General features: G+C 35.0%; 1 protein-coding gene across 4 annotated transcripts in view; it reads right to left on the bottom strand.

Annotated features, from left to right (window-relative positions):
* Positions 1–19,720, bottom strand: part of ANKIB1 (ankyrin repeat and IBR domain containing 1) — a 111,688-nt gene that overhangs the window by 53,638 nt on the left and 38,330 nt on the right. For 3 of the 4 annotated variants that reach the window (XM_081147849.1, XM_081147850.1, XM_081147851.1), the window contains exons 2-4: positions 19,104–19,379; positions 9,937–10,237; positions 5,631–5,813 (exon numbers count right to left, since the gene is read on the bottom strand). In XM_081147849.1, coding sequence (XP_081003975.1) covers positions 5,631–5,813; positions 9,937–10,237; positions 19,104–19,291 — 672 coding nt within the window. In that variant the 5' untranslated portion in view covers positions 19,292–19,379. Of the gene's footprint in view, positions 1–5,630; positions 5,814–9,936; positions 10,238–19,103; positions 19,380–19,720 lie in introns of those variants that run through there. The other variant, XM_081147852.1, reaches the window with a different exon arrangement.

Below are 19,720 nucleotides of genomic sequence, written 5' to 3'. Positions count from 1 at the left end.
CCTGAGCACGTGAGATATTCATTCTGAATCTCTGCAATAGAACTATAATTAGGCCATGTGAAGCATCTCAATACATTGCTTAGTCCCAAGTGGGCACCAGCCCCTTCTTCTGCAGGAAGGATTAAAATGAAGGTGCCTTTCTCTTTCCTGTTGCAAAGACAAACTGCTTCTATTTTCAGATTAAACACAAACCAGAAATAACCTTCAAAGCAGTCAGTCCTGATACAAAGAAAGAAAAAGGAAACTAATTTAAAGAGACAGTGAATATGAAAGTGCCTCTTTTGCATCAGTACATACTACTGCTACCAAAATATCACTAAAGAAATGCGAGACAACTCAACATACAAACTGTACCATTTTGATACCAAGTATAAAGTGATAGTATCTTCAAAAACTGTTTTAGAAAAGACAAAGAAGTATTTGGGGTTTTTTCCTCACAATGAAAATTGCTCCCCACTCCGATTACATAGGTAAAACATGTTCATTGCTCAGAAATGAAAAAACGAGTACTTATTTACCCAAATATATCAGTAATTGTTAAAATTTAAGACACTCAGGGAAAGGAGAGGATATTTCCAATTCCTTTTAATGCCAAGCTCTCTTTAGTGATCCGTGAGCTTAGCCTGGGAGACAGGGGAAAAGAGCTAGAGAATGTCTTTAGGATTCTCAGACCCTACCCTTCCTTTCAGTTTCTCTGGGGATGAAGACCTAGGCCAGCCTGATCTGTACTTTGACCTAAGAGGAAGGCAGCTAGTTGCTCACCCAGAGTAGGTTAAACTTTATGCTAACTGGGGTAGACAGCTAAGGCAAAGTCCAGCATATGAGTTTCCTACTAGAAAGAGCATGGAGCCTTCCTGAGTTACTGAATGGGAGGGGGAAAGAGTCTTAAGATGACTTTCATAACAACACAATGCTCAGTTTCCCCTTCATTTATCCATATGTAATCACACAATCCACTCCTACACAGCCTGTCCTCTGCTAGGCCCAAAACTCAGTAGTTTCTCTGTTCTTTCTTTGGGGCTTCAATAAATTGAATACACTGCTGTCTGCATCATTTTGTTCTTTTTTTTTTTTCTCCTTGGTTAATCCTTACCTGAGGATATTTTTTCCATTGATTTTTTTAGAAAGAGAAGAGAAAGGGGGGGGCGAGAGAAACACCAATGTGAAAGAGACACATTGATTGGCTGCCTCCTGCAAGTGGCCCTGCCGGGATCAAACCTGTAAGCCAGGTATGTGCCCTTGACCAGTAATCGAACCCAAGACCCTTCGATGCACAGGCTGACACTCTAATTACTGAGCCACACCAATCAGGGCTTCTTATTTCTCTACAGCAGTTACCATTCTCAGAAATCGTGTTAATTTATTTTTAAATTTACTTGTGTGTGTGTCTCTCCCTCTATGGTGAAATATAAACACATAGAAAGCAGGAGCTTGTCTTTGTTCCTCACTGAATGTCTAAGCACCTAAAACAGTGTCTGGCAGAGTAGTCACTTTGTAGAATGAGTGCGTAAAACAGATTTTACCATTTATAAACTAATCACCTGGAGGGAAGGATTAAACTAAAATGTGTCAAGAAGAAATTACAGAGATATATTATACAACTGTCCAGACCATTAACTGAATTAAAAACTTAGCTAAAATAAACACTGCACCCTGAGAACATAAATGTTAAAAAGTACCTAATTATGTCGCTTAATACAATTACACAGCAGGCCATGTAGAACTCTAGCACAGACAAATAATCCAAAAGTTGATCAGGGTCAAAGTGAAGGTACAAAAATGAATTTTAAAAAAGCATTGTTTACATTCAAGTAAAAAAAAAAAGGCATTGTTTTTTGTTTTTGAAAACTGCTATGAAACTCACATAACTTAGAATTAACCATTTTAAAGTGTACAATTCAGTGGCCTCTAGTAATTCACAATGTTTTACAACCATCACCTATACCTAGTTCCAAAACATTCTCATCCCAAAAGAAAACCCCAGGAAGCAGTCATTCCCGATTCCTTCTTTCTCCTAGCCCCTGGCAACCACAAATGTACTTTCTATTTCTATGGACTTATTTACTCTGGACATTTCATATAAATGGAGTTAATTCAATATGTGCCCTTTTGTGTTCTGGCTTTTTTCACTTAGCATAACATTTTTGAGGCCGACCCATATTTGTAGCATGTATTAGAGCTTCAGTTCTTTTTATGGCTGAGCAATATTCCATCATGTGTATATATCTCACATTCTATTTATTCTTTCATCTGTTGATAGACATTAGGGCTGTTTTCAACTTCTGGCTACTGTGAGTAGTGTTGCTATAAATATTTGTATGTAAGTATTTAAAAACAAAAGTACAAAACTAGAAAAAATATAGGGGCATATTAGCATGGGGCATATCACAAAGACAAGAAAAATTTACACCTTTGAATGACCTAAAAGTGAAAAACTTAGAATATGGAAAAATACTAAGTTCTCTTAGAAAGCATTAAGAAAACACAAACAATCCACACAAAGAAGCAAATGAACATCAATTCACAGAAAAATAAATAAATAAATTCAAATAGGTACCAATTATTTGACCAAACTGGCAAAAGATAAGAACACTGATAATATCCAATGTTAGTAAGAATGTAAGGAAAAGAATTCTCTAAAATGCTACTGGAAGAAAAGTAAATTAATATAATCTTTTAGGACTATTTAAGAGCTTCTATTAACTTTAAAATGTATATATCTCATGATTTGTCAAACCAATTTCTACAAATTTATAAGGAATATATTTTAGAAATGTATATATAAATGGTGAAGATCATAATTACAACAGCAGACACTTAGATCACACTTATAATGAGCCAGGCACTGTTCTAAGTATTTAATATATTAGCTCAGTTAAGGATCACTACCCTATGAAGTAGGGGCCATATTATTTCCATTTTAAGGAAGATTAAACTGAAGCAGCAGAGATTAACTTGCTCAAGGTCACATAGTAAATTGAGGGGCCAAGATACGAACCCAGTCAATCTGGTTTCAGACTCCATGTTTTTAACCACATTACTGATAAAACTAAATATATATATGTGTAACAAATAGACAAATATTCACTTTAGCGTTGTTTTTAATGGCAGAATATCTAAATTATTTAAATGTTCATTAATAGGTAAGAAATATGTTGATCATATGTTTTGACTTGGGAAAGATATTCATGATATACTGTTAAGCTGAAAAAACTATTTTCACAGAACTCAATTATTTTACTTTTGCATTAAAAATTCTATATGCATATATGTTTGTTTAAGTATGGTAGCACATAAAAGAAACTTATGACTGATGAGTAAAGTCAGGAAGGAGGACATTTTTTAGCAATAAGCATTCATTACAAATTTTAAGAAATGCATAAAAATAGAAAAAATAATAATGGTAAAGAAAATCAACATATCCACAATTATCATTTTGGTATATATCAATCTTCATCCAATATACAGTTCTTTTCTATATAATTAGTGTCAAACTATTCTGTAAGTATTTTTTAACTTAACATAACAGTTTATTATACTTATACTACCTTCATTTAGATGTTAAATCTATTAATGGTATTGATGCATACCATTATTTTGCATAAATGGTATTGATGCATACCATTATTTTTAATTATAAGTTAAGATACCTTGATGAAAAGGCCTAAATATAGTCATAAATGTCTTTCAATTTAATCACATCCACATTATTTCTAGAATATTATTGTTAAAATGTCTTCAGACTAAATTATTATATCAATTACTACATTATAATTTCTATGTCTGACTCAAGATCATGGGTTAAAAGGTAGGCAGTATACTTTGAAGTCACACTGACTTTGATGCCTGACAGGTTATTCAACTATTTTCTGGTTTATCTTCCTCATTTAAAAAAGAAGGGGTCATAATTGTCATTTTAAGGTTACTATGTGAATTAAACAACCATATGAAAGTGCTTAGGACATCAGCCCTCTCTCTATGTGCACTTAATCTGAATAAGCATTCCTCTAAAACAAACAAACTAAAAAAAAAATAAAAGGTAAAGAAAGGTAAATCTTTTAAGTCTAAGAAACTCAGTCTTTTCCCTATCTGGAAAGCATGGCAGCCCCCAAACTGCTGGGAATTCATGGGAAAAATAAAACAAAGGATACAATTAAACACAAACAATAGTTATATAATTTCTTTTAGAGTCAAGTTAGCACTGAACATCAAATCAGAGTCATTTGGGGAGGAAAAAAAATTATTGTGTCTTATAATTTCTTTATTTAAGAAATATTGGTGTCCACAGTGCATCACTGTGTTAGACACTGAAAATACTCTGCTGAATAAGGCAGTTATGGCCCTGGTCTTTGTGGAGTTGACAATCTAATAGGAGATAAGGGCAATGAACAAGTAAACAAACATATAAACAAAATAATTATGGCACATAGTAAGTATTAAGAAGGATGAACAGGATATTGTGGTAAAGAATAATGGAAGGAGAGGGATCTGTTTTAGAAAGAATGATTAAGGATTGCCTGTCTAAAGAAGTCATATTGAGCCAGCCAAGAAAAAAACTGGGAGATTTCAGACACAGAAAACAGCAAATACAAACATCTTGTAGTCTAAGTATAATAATTAGAACCAAGTGTGCTGAAGAAATAATGCTGAAGAGGTAGGTAGTAGCCAGACCATATAAGGTATTATATATGAGCAAATAGTTTGGATTTTAAGTACCATAAAAAGTTACTAAGTGATTTAAGTGATATGACCTAATTTAAGTTTAAAATTGTCACTCTGGCTTCTGTGTACAAGATGGAATCTAAGGAAACCAGAATAGAAGGAAAACCAGTAAGAAAAAACTATTACATTAGCTCAGATGAGAAGTGAGGGTGGCAAGGGCCTAGGGAGGCAGCAGTGGAGACTGGGAGGAGTAAGTTTATTTAGGTTATATTTTTTGGACATAAAACTGACAGGACTCCCAGATTGGATGTAAGAAGAGGTGAGGAATCAAGAATGCATATCATGTTTATGTTTGAACAACTCAGTAAATGGAGGTAATGTTTACTCAGACAAGAAAGACTTAAATGACTCTAGATGTTCATGACAAGTTCAGTTACATCACAGAAGGGAAGAAAGTCACACTGCAATGGGCTGAAGAGTGAATGGAAGGTGAGGAACCTGGTGTGTAGAGGCAACCCTTGAGTTTATTTTTCTCATATAAAGATTGAAGATACGAGGCTACAACTGAAGGGGACAGGGACAGGGACAGGGCTGGGGAAGAGGGGTCAATGGAAAGGCTGTTTAGCTGTTTTTGCTTTTAAAGACAGGAGTTACCAAAGTATGTTTGTTGACAAGAGCAATCCAGAAGACAAAGAGAGACCAAGGAACTAGAGGACTGAAGTGATGGATTAGCAAGAGTGGTTAGGATTCATATCACACGTTAGCATCTCTATTTATATGTAAGTAAACATACTCGCATATGTTAGAGGAAAGACTCCACCTCCAGGGTTTCTAGATATATTTTTATTCTTATGGCTATGCAGATGACAGGATATCTAGCATATTGCAAAGACCATACAAACTGGGCTTTAAACAAGAAAAAAATTTAATATAAAACCCAAATAGTTTTTTTATTTAAAATAACTCACCTCTCGTTTGTCTAATGCGGCATATTCAGCTTCTATTTCTTCAGCTTCAGGATCTCGTGAGAATACCATTTGGGATTCCAGATTAAGGGCCAAATCTTTGTGGTGTTGCTTTTCAGCACAATCACAAGGAGTATCTTTATTCTCATTCTCAGCAAACAAGTCTCCTCCATGTTTTACTAAAAGCTAAAAAGGATTTTTTTAAACTTGCAACCATAGATTAAATAAGTTATTTTCATGTTACAAATTTAAAAATATCAAACATATAATAAACACAACAAAATGCACCTAATGCAACTAATATTTAGATACTAGTTGGTTCTGATTTTAAGATTACTATTTCTTGTTTATCAGTATTAAGATGACTTCCTTTGGTTAAAAATAACAGCAACACCACCACCAATTTCTTACACTTTAAAAAGGAATTTCTTTTTTAAAATTAATTTTCAGAGAGAGAGAGAGAGAGGGAGGGAGAGAGATGTCAATTTGCTCTCCCACTTATTTATCCATTCATTGGTTAATTCTTGTAATGTGCCCTGATTGGGGGTCGAACTCCGCAACCTTGGTGTACTGGGACAATGCTCTAACCAACTGAGCAACCCAATCACAGCTAAAAAGAAATTCTTAAACATTCTGTCCAATCCAAAAATAAAGTTTTACTTAACAATAAAACCATTTATAGTTATTCAATGCTTTCACTTTTATAAATTTCTAGAAATCATTCTTCAATAAGAAGGATACTGCTGATACTGCTATTTTAACCACAAATACCTGGATGTCCTAACATAGTGGACAAACTTTTCATTTGTATCATTCATTATTTAGTCAAATACTGAAATGAAATTAGGATGAGCAAGTCACTGAAGCAAAACCGTTTTTCAACATTCCGCAAAATAAGTGATAGAGGCTTCTGGTCAAGATGGCAGCATAGGTAAATGTGGTACTCATATTCTCCCACAACCACATCAAAATTACAGCTAAACAACTATCATTGAGAACAGTCTGAATTCTAGCTGAACAACTAAGGATGTAAAGAAGCCACATCCAGACTGGCAGGAGGGGCGGTCTGGTCCCACACCCACGTGTAGCAGATAAAAATTCCTCAGCTGCAGATGTTTCCCCTGAGGAATAAGGGGTCCCAGCCCCCCAGCACAGGGTTCCAGTGCTGGCAAGAGAAGTCCCCATAACTCTGGCTGTAAAAACCAGCAAGGATTGAGGCTGAGGGAGGCTGAGGCTGCTGGAGTCCCAGGCAGTCCTCTTATAGGGCCCATGCACAGACTTGGACTCCCTCCCTCTGAGCTCCAGTGCTGGGGCAGCAGCTTGAAAGGCACAGGAATCTGTTTAAATTATTAAATGCACACATGAAATTGTCAACTGACAACTTTATCAACTCTGCCCTTATACAGAGAGAAAAACATTTCCAACAACTATAGAAGATATACTTCCATAGATATAAGCCCATAGGAGTTTAAAGCAAACAAACAACAACAAACAGGTTGGCCCCAGCCACAGAATAAAAAAATTTACCCTTAAAGGCTAGATTCTGAAATGGGATGTATTTTACTACAATCACAGATTAACAAAAAATTAGTGCTAAATGGGGTCTTTTGAGGTAATTGTGATGGTTTCCTCTTGGATGGTTGGGAATGATAATCTTGAAGAAGTTGAGTGACTCACTCAAGGTCCTACAGATAGTCACTGTGAGGACCAAGACTAGACAAGACACCAGTACTCTTAGCTTTATGAAAAAAATAAAAAATATCTTATAATACTCTCTTACTCAACCCAAACCCTTTATATCATGTTTGGTACCAATGAGCACTATGAAAATTAGAAAAACATTATATACAAATGTTACTGTAATATTATAATTATTACTCTTATGGCCAAAGAACTAAAAAGAATGATGCAGACAAATAAGTAGTTTAGGGAAAAAAATTTAAATTGCCCATGACAGTAAACTTTATAAGAGAAGTCTAAACCTTTCCCGTTCATCAAAGGAGTAGGACATGAAACGAAGATACATAACGACTAATACTCTCAGAAGTATAGTTATGTAACAGAATTTTTTAAATGAGTACATTTTATGCACTACTATTAAAAATCACAGTAAGATCTCTGGAAATTAATGTATACTTCCCAGGAAATTCTTCTACTTTAATTAACAGTAGGCATTACCGAAGTCATTCAGGGCCTAAGGCTGGGCTAGTGTACAGTCAGTATATACTATGAGATTAAAGACAGCGTTACATGGGTAAAATGATATGCTGAAATTTGTTGATGAAAACTAGAATAAATGTAACTAAGGTATCTATAGAACTCTATTCGGGATGTTTTACAGTAAGTCTAAGCACTCCTCTGAATATAGAAAAATAAGTCATCAAACGGTGTGGTTTATGTAATGTGATAGGCTGATAGGTCAAACAGTTAAAACATACACATACAGTCACATCAAGCAAATCATGAGGCATGTCAGATAGTTCAGAATAAACCTGGCACCAATTTCATTCACTGAGCAAAAAATAATGCTGATAAAAACAATACACTCTATTATTTTGAACCATTTGATAAGGATGTCATTGCAAACATAATTCAAAATCAACGATTACTAAAGCAATGTTTACAGAATTCCTGATAATAAGATATTAAGGCACCAATTTAAGAGCACTATTACTACTATCAAGAATGAGCTACTGTCTACTTTAACTCGCTTGAGAAATAATGATGCAGTCCCATCAGTAATGGTGAATCACTACAGCTGGGATTCTTTCATGGGAGGTGGGCATAGAACAATATACAAAAGGCTTGTGTAAAAGTCTCAGGAATTCTGCCAATAGCCCCACCCTTCCCCTGAAACCCTTGGACATCCTTCCACCATGCTGTGAATCAATGTTAGAAAACATTGCCTAAAAAAAAAAATAGTTTCAAGTTAATGACTGTCACTGACTAACTAGTGGGCAAAGGTGACACAAACCCAAGAAATGAAAGGTTCTAAAAGATTAACAAGTATCACAAGTAATAGCAGTAAACAAAAGGTAACATCAGGAGGGTTCTAGAAGTGAAAAGAACTGACACTTAAGATACACTAAATAACTGTCAACAATAACAACAAAAAAAGATACACTAAATAAATCATATAAATAACTGTAATCTTTTAGCCTGAGTAAGAAAATGAAAGACATCCATATTTTTCAGTACATTTATCAATGCAGAGGTATAAAGTATATACACATGAATAACACTAAGGAAATGCTAAATTTTCAGATATCCAGTTTAATCTGATTAGGACCATTGCTTTTTCAATAAAGGTCTACCTTTTTGGAAAGGCAGATACTCTGTGATCCAAATGAGAATACCCCCCACTCATAACTATATCTACACAAAAGAAGGCCTGTGAGTTATGTATAAATTGACATGAATGTAACTCAGAAAAACCTGTTGTATGTAAGTAGTGACGATACTACTATAAAGTGTGATGATTTCTTAGCTTAATTAAGATCCTACATTATCTGGCTGACCTTATCTAAGCCTGCTGTTAGATATTATATATTCATATATGAAATATATAGAGGGAAAAACTCAAATACAATATTCAGGAACACTTTAATGCAGATTAAACAGAAAAGCACATTTTAAAATTATCAATTTTTAAAAAAATATGTTTTTATTGATTTCAGAGAGAGTAAGGGAGAGGAAGAGAGAAACATTAATGATGCGAGAGAATCATTGATTGGCTGCCTCCTGCACGCCACCTACTGGGAATCGAGCCCAAAGTCTGGTCATGTGCCCTGACCCGGAATGGAACCGTCACCTCCAGGTTCATGGGTTGATTCTCAATCAGTGAACCATGCTGGCTGGGCTAAAATTATTAATGTCTTTTAAAAGACCCCAATAAATGTATTCATTAATATTCATCCCTTGCTTATGGAACTGATCAATTCTAGATCTATAACTATAGTTCCCATTGCCAAGAGTTGCCATATCCAATATGCATAAATTTTATTATACAATGGCTACTGAAAAATCAGCAAAAAATTAGAACATATTGCTACTAAATCTATTACTCTCAATATGATAGTGTTTAACTGATGACTGTTATCTTCAGGGATGTTAGCAAATTTTTAATTGCTCTTGATCCAATTTTATTTCCAAGTCTGACTGTGTAGCTGTGGGTTTGTTTTTAATATTTCTCTAAAACAGGAGAATCACTTTAAATTAAATTAACTATAAACAAAACAAACACTGATTATTACATATTTCCAAGACAAAATTTTAGCAGGCAGAATATTAAAAAAAAACAAAGTTTTACCTCTACACAGGTTTTCATTCCCGAGGCAGCAGCATAGTGCAGGGGTGTGTTTTTCTTGTTATCTACCGCATCAATAGCTGCTCTCTCATATTCGCCTTGGTCAAGTTTTGCTCCTTTCCATCTTAAGATCATCTGCAGACAATCTGCTCTTCTGAAGTCATCTTCCACGGGGCGTGCTAAGCGAGGGTGAAGGGCTCCTTCAGATATCATAATCTGAGGCCCCATACACAACAAATGCATAGACGTTTCATTGTGCACATTCCGTTTATTTGGATTTCCATCTCTACCAAAAAGAAAAGTCCTAAAATAGTAAAGAAAAAGAAGGATGAAATCCAGTTACTTCCTACTTTGAAATAAAAATACACAGACAATGACACAGTAACACTAAGAAAAACGAAGTTCAATATCTTTACAGTATTTGCTAATAAGAGAAGAGATAGGAAGGGGGGAAAAGGAAAGGAAGGAAGATGAAGGAGTGAAGAAAAAATGAAAGGCAAGAAAAGGAGAAGGAAAGAAAACAGAAAGGGCCACTTGTAGACTAGTGCGTTAACATGAATGCCTGAGAGCACATTACCGAACATTCCAAACCTACTTTTTTTCTTTATTCTCTGCCCTATTTCTCGAGTACATATTTAACAAGAATGGTGACAATATAAGCACAGCAAGTAATGTATAGGTTTAGGACTAAATTTTTAAATCTAGGAAAAATATCTCTACTTAAAATTCATCAGCTAACCTTTGAAATAATAAGGCATATATTTATAAAGTATAATACTTTTTGAGGGGAGTAAATTGTGGTTAGTTCCAGAAGACCAAGATCTAACTCTAAGGTTTGTAGTCTTTACCAATGATAGGTCTAGGTTAGCTCCCTTAACTACTGCCAAACCCAGACCTGAGAGTTGTGACTAGCTCTTAATGTATCCTTGAACGAGGGTCACAGGATTAATAGTTGAGCCAACTAGCCCTGACCCGGTGGCTTAGTTGGTTGGAGTGTCATCACCAAAAGGTTGCAGGTTTGATTCCCGGTCAAGGCACATACCTAGGTTGAGATTCTATACCTGGTCGGGGCACATATGGGGGCAACCGACGGATATTTCATGAATGTGTCTCTCCCTCACTCCCTCTAAAAAGCAATCAATAAAACAAAACAAAACACAAAAACATATCCTCAGGTGAGGATTCAAAAAAAGTTAAGCCAATTCAGTAGTTATAATAGGATACTGGAAAATGAGTTGGGAAAAACTTGCTATCCTACAATCAGCTTATACTAGAAGACACACAAATACACTATGAAATGAGCATATAAGTCCCACAGCTGAAGACAGTGCCTACATTTACTATGGAGGCTGATATCACCAGCACTGGATTATGTTCAAATCCAAATTAGCATATAGGAAGGAAATGAAGCCAAACACTAAATCCTAGTTACACTAAAAAACAAACATAATAAAAACAACCCCTGACCAAAAAGGAACTAACCAGCCAAGCTGGATATCTCTTATGAGAAAAAGGCTGAGTTAAGAGATCCTAAGGCACTAGAAGGTCCCAGACAGCTTTTACAACTCTAGATCTCTCCAGTTCTTATCATTCAAGACTTTGGAGGTCTTAACAGAGTGAAATGCTCAGTCTCCAACTCCATCTAGTTTAAGTCTGCACTGTTCCCATGGTCTTCTGGTGAACAGCTCCTGCTTTAGAGACGATAATTAGAAGAATTCTATTTGGAGCTAGAGTTTTATTTACAAAAACAGCCCCTCCCATTTCTCCCTTTCCAGGACAACAAATCGATGTTTCTTGTTTCTTTCTCCTCCTTCCCTCTCTCTCTAAAAAATCAATAAATTAAAAATAAATAAATAAGCAATTAAAAAGATTAAAACCTCTAGACCAGACTGACAGCTATCAGAGGGGAGCGGGTTGCAGGACTCTGTGAAAAGGTAAAGGGATTAAGCAAAACAAAAACAAAAACAACTCAGAGACACAGACAACAGTACGGTGATTACCAGAGGAGGAGGGTGGGGGACTGAAAAGGGTAAAGGGGGATAAACGGTGATGGAGGGGGGCTTGACTTGGGGTGGTGAACACACAGTACAATATACAGATGATGTGTTATAGAACTGTACCCCTGAAACCTACATAATTTCATTAACCAGTGTCACCCCCATAAATTAAAACCTCTTCCAATAGGCATTATTATTAACAACAAAATAGATTCCATTTTCTTAAAAATTTAAATCAAGAAGAAATTAAAAATAATTCAGACTCTCTAAGATTCTGTGCAACCACATTTATCCAGTCTTTCCTATCCCCATTTCCAATATACCATTTATTCTCTCTTTTAGTTTGTTCAGGAGACTCAGGTTCTTCACACCATGGAATTAATGCAGTTTGGAAGGATGTCAATGTATATGAATATCTATTCCCCCCGTCATTTATATATTAAACATTTCCAGATCTTCCCCAAAATAAGAGATAGTGAGATAATTTTGCAAATGTTCTCATATTCAATCTGCCACACTCTGATTACACAATAATAAACCTAAGTTTATTACTCTGAAATTAAAGTATTAAAATAGCTTTTATATATTTACTCAGGAAAGATTCTCAAATTTATCACATATAAACATTTTGTGCTAAAACTATAAAGCTAGATATTCTAACTTCATTAATTCACATTACTACTTTTCCAATATTTGTTTAAATTCAAAAATAGTCTTCCTTAATTTAAATGAATGTATAAATAGAATAATAAATATATAATTGATGTACAAGTTTTAGATAGGCCCCTTTCTATAACTATGTCAGTATTTATGAAGTGTATTTTACCACTCACTTATAAGGTTAATTCTAAAGTAGGTATAGGAGATAACTGGCAGGAAGGTGAAGTAAAGAAAACATTAACCTGGGAAAAAAAAATCCCTTCTATTTGATCCTATTAATTCATCCAGGAGCCATCTATTTTCTAGATTCTTTCACTGTTAATATTCAAGTGGCCAGCTTATAATTACTACCTCTATTTCTCCTACCTTGAACTCTCATATCACCAGGAATTCTTCATCATTGTCCTTAATTTTTGCTTTTAACTTGAAATTGCTAACTACTGACCTTTCTATTATCTTGGTTTCCATACCCTTTTCAATATCACTCTTAAATTTTTTAGTACTTCTCCTTTATCAATGGTGATGGCTCCACTTTCCACACCCTTATTGGAAGCAAATTTAGTTCTCAAACGCATTTTCTTCTTCATACACATTTCCTTTTTTTTTTTTTAAAGGATTTTTTAAAAGAATCCTCACCCGAGGACATGTTTATTGATTTTGAGAGAGAGGGAGGGAGGGAGAGAGACAGACATCGATCTGTTGCCTCTTGCATGAGTTCCAATCAGGGACTGAACTTTCAACCCAGGTATGTGCCCTGACAGGTATTCGAACCCATGAACTTTCGGTGTACAGGGTGACACTCCATCTTACTGAGCCACACCAGCCAGGGCTTACACATTTCCTTCTTTTAGAGAGCATGTCCACTTTCAAAGTCATTTATCTTTCAATGGTTTCTGTGAATATACTTTATAAATTGTAAAGTATTATAAGAACTCAAATGATAGGCAGTAGAGGCAGAATGATGGTTTCCCTCAAAGGGCTGCTACTATTACTTCTGTGATAATTCTTAATGCTCTACCACCCTGTCTGACTTCTCATCTGACCTCTAGACATATTCCAAATTCATATAGGTCCTTTTCTCTTGCATATTCCACTATCATCTCATATTCCACTGAACTCTCTCCAAAACAACAGCCTTTGCTACCAGAGCCGCAAATTTGTGCTGTAACACTCTTATTTTCCCAGTGGCCAACATATACATACACCTCCAGTTCCTTCTCCATCTTCTCTCTTATGCAACAAGTATTTATTGAGCAGTTGTTATTCGCCAGGTTCTATTCCAGAAGTGAGACATGTTGTGAAGAAGATAAGAGTAAAAAATAGAAATCAAGAACTAGAAACTCTATTTTAATTCTCAAAGCTTGGCATTAATATATGATCTAATAAAGGTTTTATGTTTTATTTATACCAAAAGACAGACCACATTTATTTCCAAAGCAAAAGAAGCTATTCTGTAAAATCTAAGGAATAAGTATTATAATCTTCATTTTATATATGACCTTCCCAAGAAGATATAACTAAGGAATTGTATATCCAAACTAAAACATGCTGGCCCGAAAGTCCAACAGTCCTTTTGCTACATTAAATAGTAACCATTTATGAATATGGACTTAGTTTCCTATGAAAGAGGCACTGTGGTGTGGCATCATGTAAATATACACCATTTGGGTTCAGAGAGATATGGATACAAACTAGCTGCTAAACTGTAAACTACTCTTCTATCATATTATTCTGCCTAAGATGACAAAAAAGTTACGCTTGCTGTTGCAGGGACCATAAAGCTAAAGGAAATGGAGGTAAAATGAAGGCCTTAACCCAAATGGGTGTTTTACTTTATGGCTAGTAGGTCCTTGATTAGGTATGTCTACCTTTGTCTACCCATATATGTCATGTGTTAGGAATCTAGGCAAACTGAGCCAGGGTCTACATTGAGGCTAACAAGCAGGTACCCCCAGAGTACATGAGGCGGGATGAGAAAATAATGACCATAAACTTGTTAGAAAGTTCACCAAGATTAAATGCAGTGAAATATTTGAAGCAATCTAGAACACAAATAATTAAAATAGAGTTGCTATTTTATTCAATGCTCATGAGTAAATAAATACTACTTATTCTGACTCTGTATGACACAATTTTAAGAGTAATTTCTTAATTCCAAAGCAACTAACATTTAAATTAATCTGATTTGTGATTTTCTCTGTACTATCTAAATAAATTTTGAAAATCAAAAGAATACACAGATTAAAAACATTAGAATTGTTTATTTTTAGGATAGGACAGCAATAAAGTAGTTTCTGATTCTAGTATAGAATATTAAAGGCTTTAATAAAGAAATTATGAGCCACCCATCTCCAAATAATTAAAAAACACTACCACCAAACACTTTAGCCTGAAGTTGAAAGTTAACTATAAAGTAAAAATATAAAGTTAAGTATAATGTATATAGCCAAATCATAAAATTAGTCCAAACTGGTAACTAAAAGAGAATATGTAGTTGCCTTCTGTGTATGCATTTGAATATTCATTCCATAGAATAATAACTACATGATGGAGACAGACAGATATATTCCTACATAGAGGAACCAAGAATATTGACCAGATCAGCAATTCTTAAACTTCTTGGTCATAGGACACTTTTACAACTAAAAATTACTGAAGATTCCTAAAAACTTTTGTTTACGTGGGTTACATATATGTTGATATTTACCATATTAAAAGTTAAAAAAGAAATTTAAAGAATATTTGTTCATTAAAAAAGAAAAAGCATTATGTATTAAACAATTCTACCATATTAAAATGAAAAATACCTATTTTTTAAAAAAATTAAGTGAAAAGAATGTCGTTGTTTTACATGTTTACAAATTTATTTTAATGTCTGACTACTCAAAGACATTCTCACAGCATTCAACCTATTGTAATATGTTGTTTTGGTTCAAGAATATAAAGAATATACAGCTTTTATACAGTTAGAAAAGGTAAAAGTACTTTAAAATAGCCCTTTCAGATAATTATGAATATTCATATTTGATACTATACCAAAAGTTCAAGTTGTCATTTATTGCTAATCAAATTTAAAGATTACTTTGCATTGTAGACTCTGAAATTATATCAATGAACCTTCTGTACTGTTAGATTAAAATCCACTGGTCTTCCTTGCATTTTGAACAAATCTTTCACCCATGCATAATTTTTAAAAATCATATAGCCCAGCCGGGCGTGGCTCAGCGGTTAAGCGTCGACTTAGGATCCAGGCGATGAGGGTTCAATTCCTGGTCAGGGCACATGCCCAGGTTGCGGGCTGCAGCCGATCAATGACTCTCTCATCATTGATGTTTCTAGTTCTCTCTCTCCCTCTCCTTTCCTCTCTCTGAAATCAATAAAGATATATTTTAAATAAATAAATACAATAAAAAATAAAAATCATATATATACTGATCTTCACAAAAATACTGATTCATCAACTTATGCAGATTTTCCAGATGCTGTCACATTTCACTTCACAATATTTTTAAAAAATCACATTAGTTTATATCACCACAAATCTCACTATAAATCTTGGTCATAAGAATATTTCCTTGTGCAATGATTCGTTTTACTTTCTATAAGATACTATGCTAGATGCTAGAAGTACAAAAAAGACACTTTTACAAAGTTGTAATTTAGGAAGGCAGAGAGAAGATACATAAAATTATAAAATACAATGAGGTAGTGTATGTCAAACAAGTAATACAAACAAAAAAGAGCCATACAATTAAAAAAAAAAAAGACTGAGGTTCCCGTGGGTTGTGACAGGCTAAGAAGATAGGACCTTAAAGGAAGGGTAAGATTTAGAAAAGAAAGAGAAAGCTGAGAGGAGTCGGGAAGGGGATACTTGGGCAGAGAAGGGAATGGCATGAAGTACTGAAGGTAATGCAAAACAAGGATCTGAAACCAAGACTACTCTATCCAGCAAGGCTGTCATTCAAAATAGATGGTGAAATACAGAGCTTCCCAGACTAAAAAAGGCTAAAGGAGTTTATCACCACCAGACCAGCACTGCAGGAGATGCTAAAGGGACTGCTATAATTAGAAGTAGAAGTAGAAGCTCTGCAAGAAATGTTAAAGGAACTGTTGTAATAATAAGAAGAAACAGAGAGAGAAACATAGGCATAAAGAATTAAAATGGCAATAAATAAGGATCTCTCAGTAATAACCTTAGGACTTTAAGGGAGAGATCACAGTCACAGTCGTGGACTTTAACACCTCACTGGATAGATCTTCCAGACAAAAAGTTAACACAGAAACAGTGACTCTAAATGGCAGACTAGATCAGATGGACTTACTTGATATTTACAGAACATTTCACCCCCTAACTGCAGAATATACATACCTCTGAAGTGCACAAGGGTCATTCTCAAAGACAGAACATGTTAGGACACAAAACCAGTCTCTACAAGCTCAAGAAGACTGAAATCATATCAAGCACCTCAGATCACAAGGGCATGAAATTAGAAACCAACTACAGTAAAAACACTCAAAAACATTAAAACACATGGAGGCTAAATAGCATGTTATTAAACAATGAATGGGTTACCAATAAGACCAAGAAAGAAATCAGCTTGGCCGGGTGTGGCTCAGCGGTTGAGCATCAACCTAGGATCTAGGCGATCAGGGTTCGATTCCCGGTCAGGGCACATGCCCGGGTTGCGGGCTCGATCAATGAGCCTCTCATCATTGATGTTTCTATCTCTCTCTCTCCCTCTCCTGTCCTCTCTCTGAAATCAATAAAGATATATTTAAAAAAAAAAAAAAAAAAAAGAAATCAAAAACTTCCTGGAAACAAATGAAAATAAACACACAACCACCCAAAATCTATGGGACACAGAGAAAGCAGTCCTAAAAGGGAAGTTCATAGTGCTGCAGGTCTACTTCAAAAAGAAAGAAACATTTTTAGTAAACTATCTAACCCTACAACTTAAAGAATTAGAAAGCTCCCCTATGAAGCCATCTAGACCAGGGCTTTTGTTTGCTGGCAGTTTTTTGTATTACTGCTTCTATTTCATTAGTTGTTAGCCTATCCAGGTTTTCTGATTTTTCCTGATGCAGTTTTACATGATCTCACTCACATGTAGAATCTAATAAAGAAAACAGACTGAGGAACAAAACAGATCCAGAGACACAGAAGCATGGAACAAACAGACTGATGAATCTCAGTGGGAAGGTGGGGGTGGGGGAGTGGGTGGAGAGAGATTAATCAAAGAATTTATGTGCATATATGCATAACCCATGGACACAGTCAACAGTGTGGTGAAGGCTTGGGGGGGGGGGGGTAAGGGATCAATGGGGAAGTAAAAGGGGGATATCTGTAATACTTTCAACAATAAAGATAAATTTAAAAAAACAACAACAGCTTAATTTGAACAATTTGTATAAAAAGAAATTTTAAAAGTTTGCAAGTTTTTTGTCTGCTTCTAAAAAGCTTTGAATCCAGTATTAAGAATTATATTTCACTGTGTAAGCAATGATGTGTTTCCTTCTGTTCTAGCATCAGGCTTCCATAGCTGCACAATCTACTTCTAAAAAAACTAAATTTGTTCTGAAACTACTTTTCTATCCTATGCTGCTTTCATTTTATAAGCTAGCAAATGTCAAGTTTAATTCCCTTGTAATTAGGTAAGAATCTTCAGATAAATATGTTTGTTGTCACTAATGCTTGAAGAGAATTTTTTAAAGTTTGTTAGTAGTTTAAGTTTTAGGGAGATGTTTCACTTTTAGAAAAGTCTTTTCAAGTAACTTAACCCTACTAAAAGAAAGGAAACTCAAATATGAGTATGACTAGATAAGGCAAGTTATCTGTTTTTCAACTTCAACTAGTAAATCAGAGCTTAGGACTTTGCTGTAGGCACCATTCCCTGCAATTGGTTGATAGCTGACAAGTATTTTTCAAGAATCAAAAGCATTGTAAATTAAACACTAAGCTACTGTCAAGAATTCATACTATGAAACATACTGAGGCGCAAAATGTATTTACAGCAACAAGAATATGTGAACCAACCTCACTATTAAAACTTTTGGTGTAGCCTGGCCGGGCGTGGATCAGCAGCTGAGCGTCGACCTAGGATCCAGGCGACCGGGGTTTGATTCCTGGTCAGGGCACATGCCCAGATTGCGGGCTCAATCCCCAGTCGGGGGCGTGCAGGAGGCAGCCGATCAATGACTCTCTCATCATTGATGTTTCTCTCTCTCTCTCTCTCTCTCTCTCTCTCTCTCTCCCCCCCCTCCTTTTCTCTCTCTGAAATCAATAAAGATATATTTTAAAAAAAAACAAAAAAAAGTTTGGTCTAATTGAGGCTTAATTTTAGAAAGTCATACTTAATAATTTAAGCGTAGTTTTAGAAAGTTTAATTCACTACAATACCATATAACATGCACATATGTCTGCATATATTTTTGAAGATCAGGTTCCCCCCCCTTCACTAATTTGTTTTCCCCCTTTCACTAATTTGTTATCAGTTGGTTTACAGTAATACTTACCCTAATATTCTATTCATTCCATGTCTAGCAGCATAGTGTAATGGAGTATTGTGCTGGTAGGGCTCCCCATAAGATGTATTTGGATCAAGGGATTCTTTTAGCTGAGGGTTGTTTTCGTATATTTGGCAGGCCAGGTTTTCATCACCATTGATGAGTGCTTTACGGAATTTGGTGGTTGTATTTCCCATGTTTTGTTTTGTTTTTCTGACAGGCAATGGCACTTTTTTCCTCTCCCTTCAGCCACTTCTTGAATGCTTCTGTAACATGTTTCACATTCTAATAGAGGAAAAAATGATCAATTTAGATTGGGAAACAGTAATTATGAAACAGTATCCTAAAGATTCCACCACAATTAGGAACACTAATAAAATCTAGGAAGAGGATGTAAGGTGACAACTATGTTCTATTTTACTAAATTTATCTTAATAGCCAAAAAAAATCTCAAATTTTTAACAATGCCCAAATTAACTTCTTGTTAAACTGTAACATTTTCCTGCACAGAGACTGTTAAGGTTTCATAGGCTGCACTTTGTACTATAAAAGTATGAGCTTTTCAATTTTTTTTTCACATGGGCAGAAAATGAATTTAAGTGAATTTTATGGTTGACTACACTTAA

The sequence above is a fragment of the Miniopterus schreibersii genome, assembly GCF_964146895.1.
Source record: "Miniopterus schreibersii genome assembly, chromosome: 9".
Classification (NCBI taxonomy): domain Eukaryota; kingdom Metazoa; phylum Chordata; class Mammalia; order Chiroptera; family Miniopteridae; genus Miniopterus; species Miniopterus schreibersii.
The sequence above is the reverse complement of the archived record's forward strand: the minus strand, read 5'-3'. Positions and strand labels throughout refer to the sequence as shown.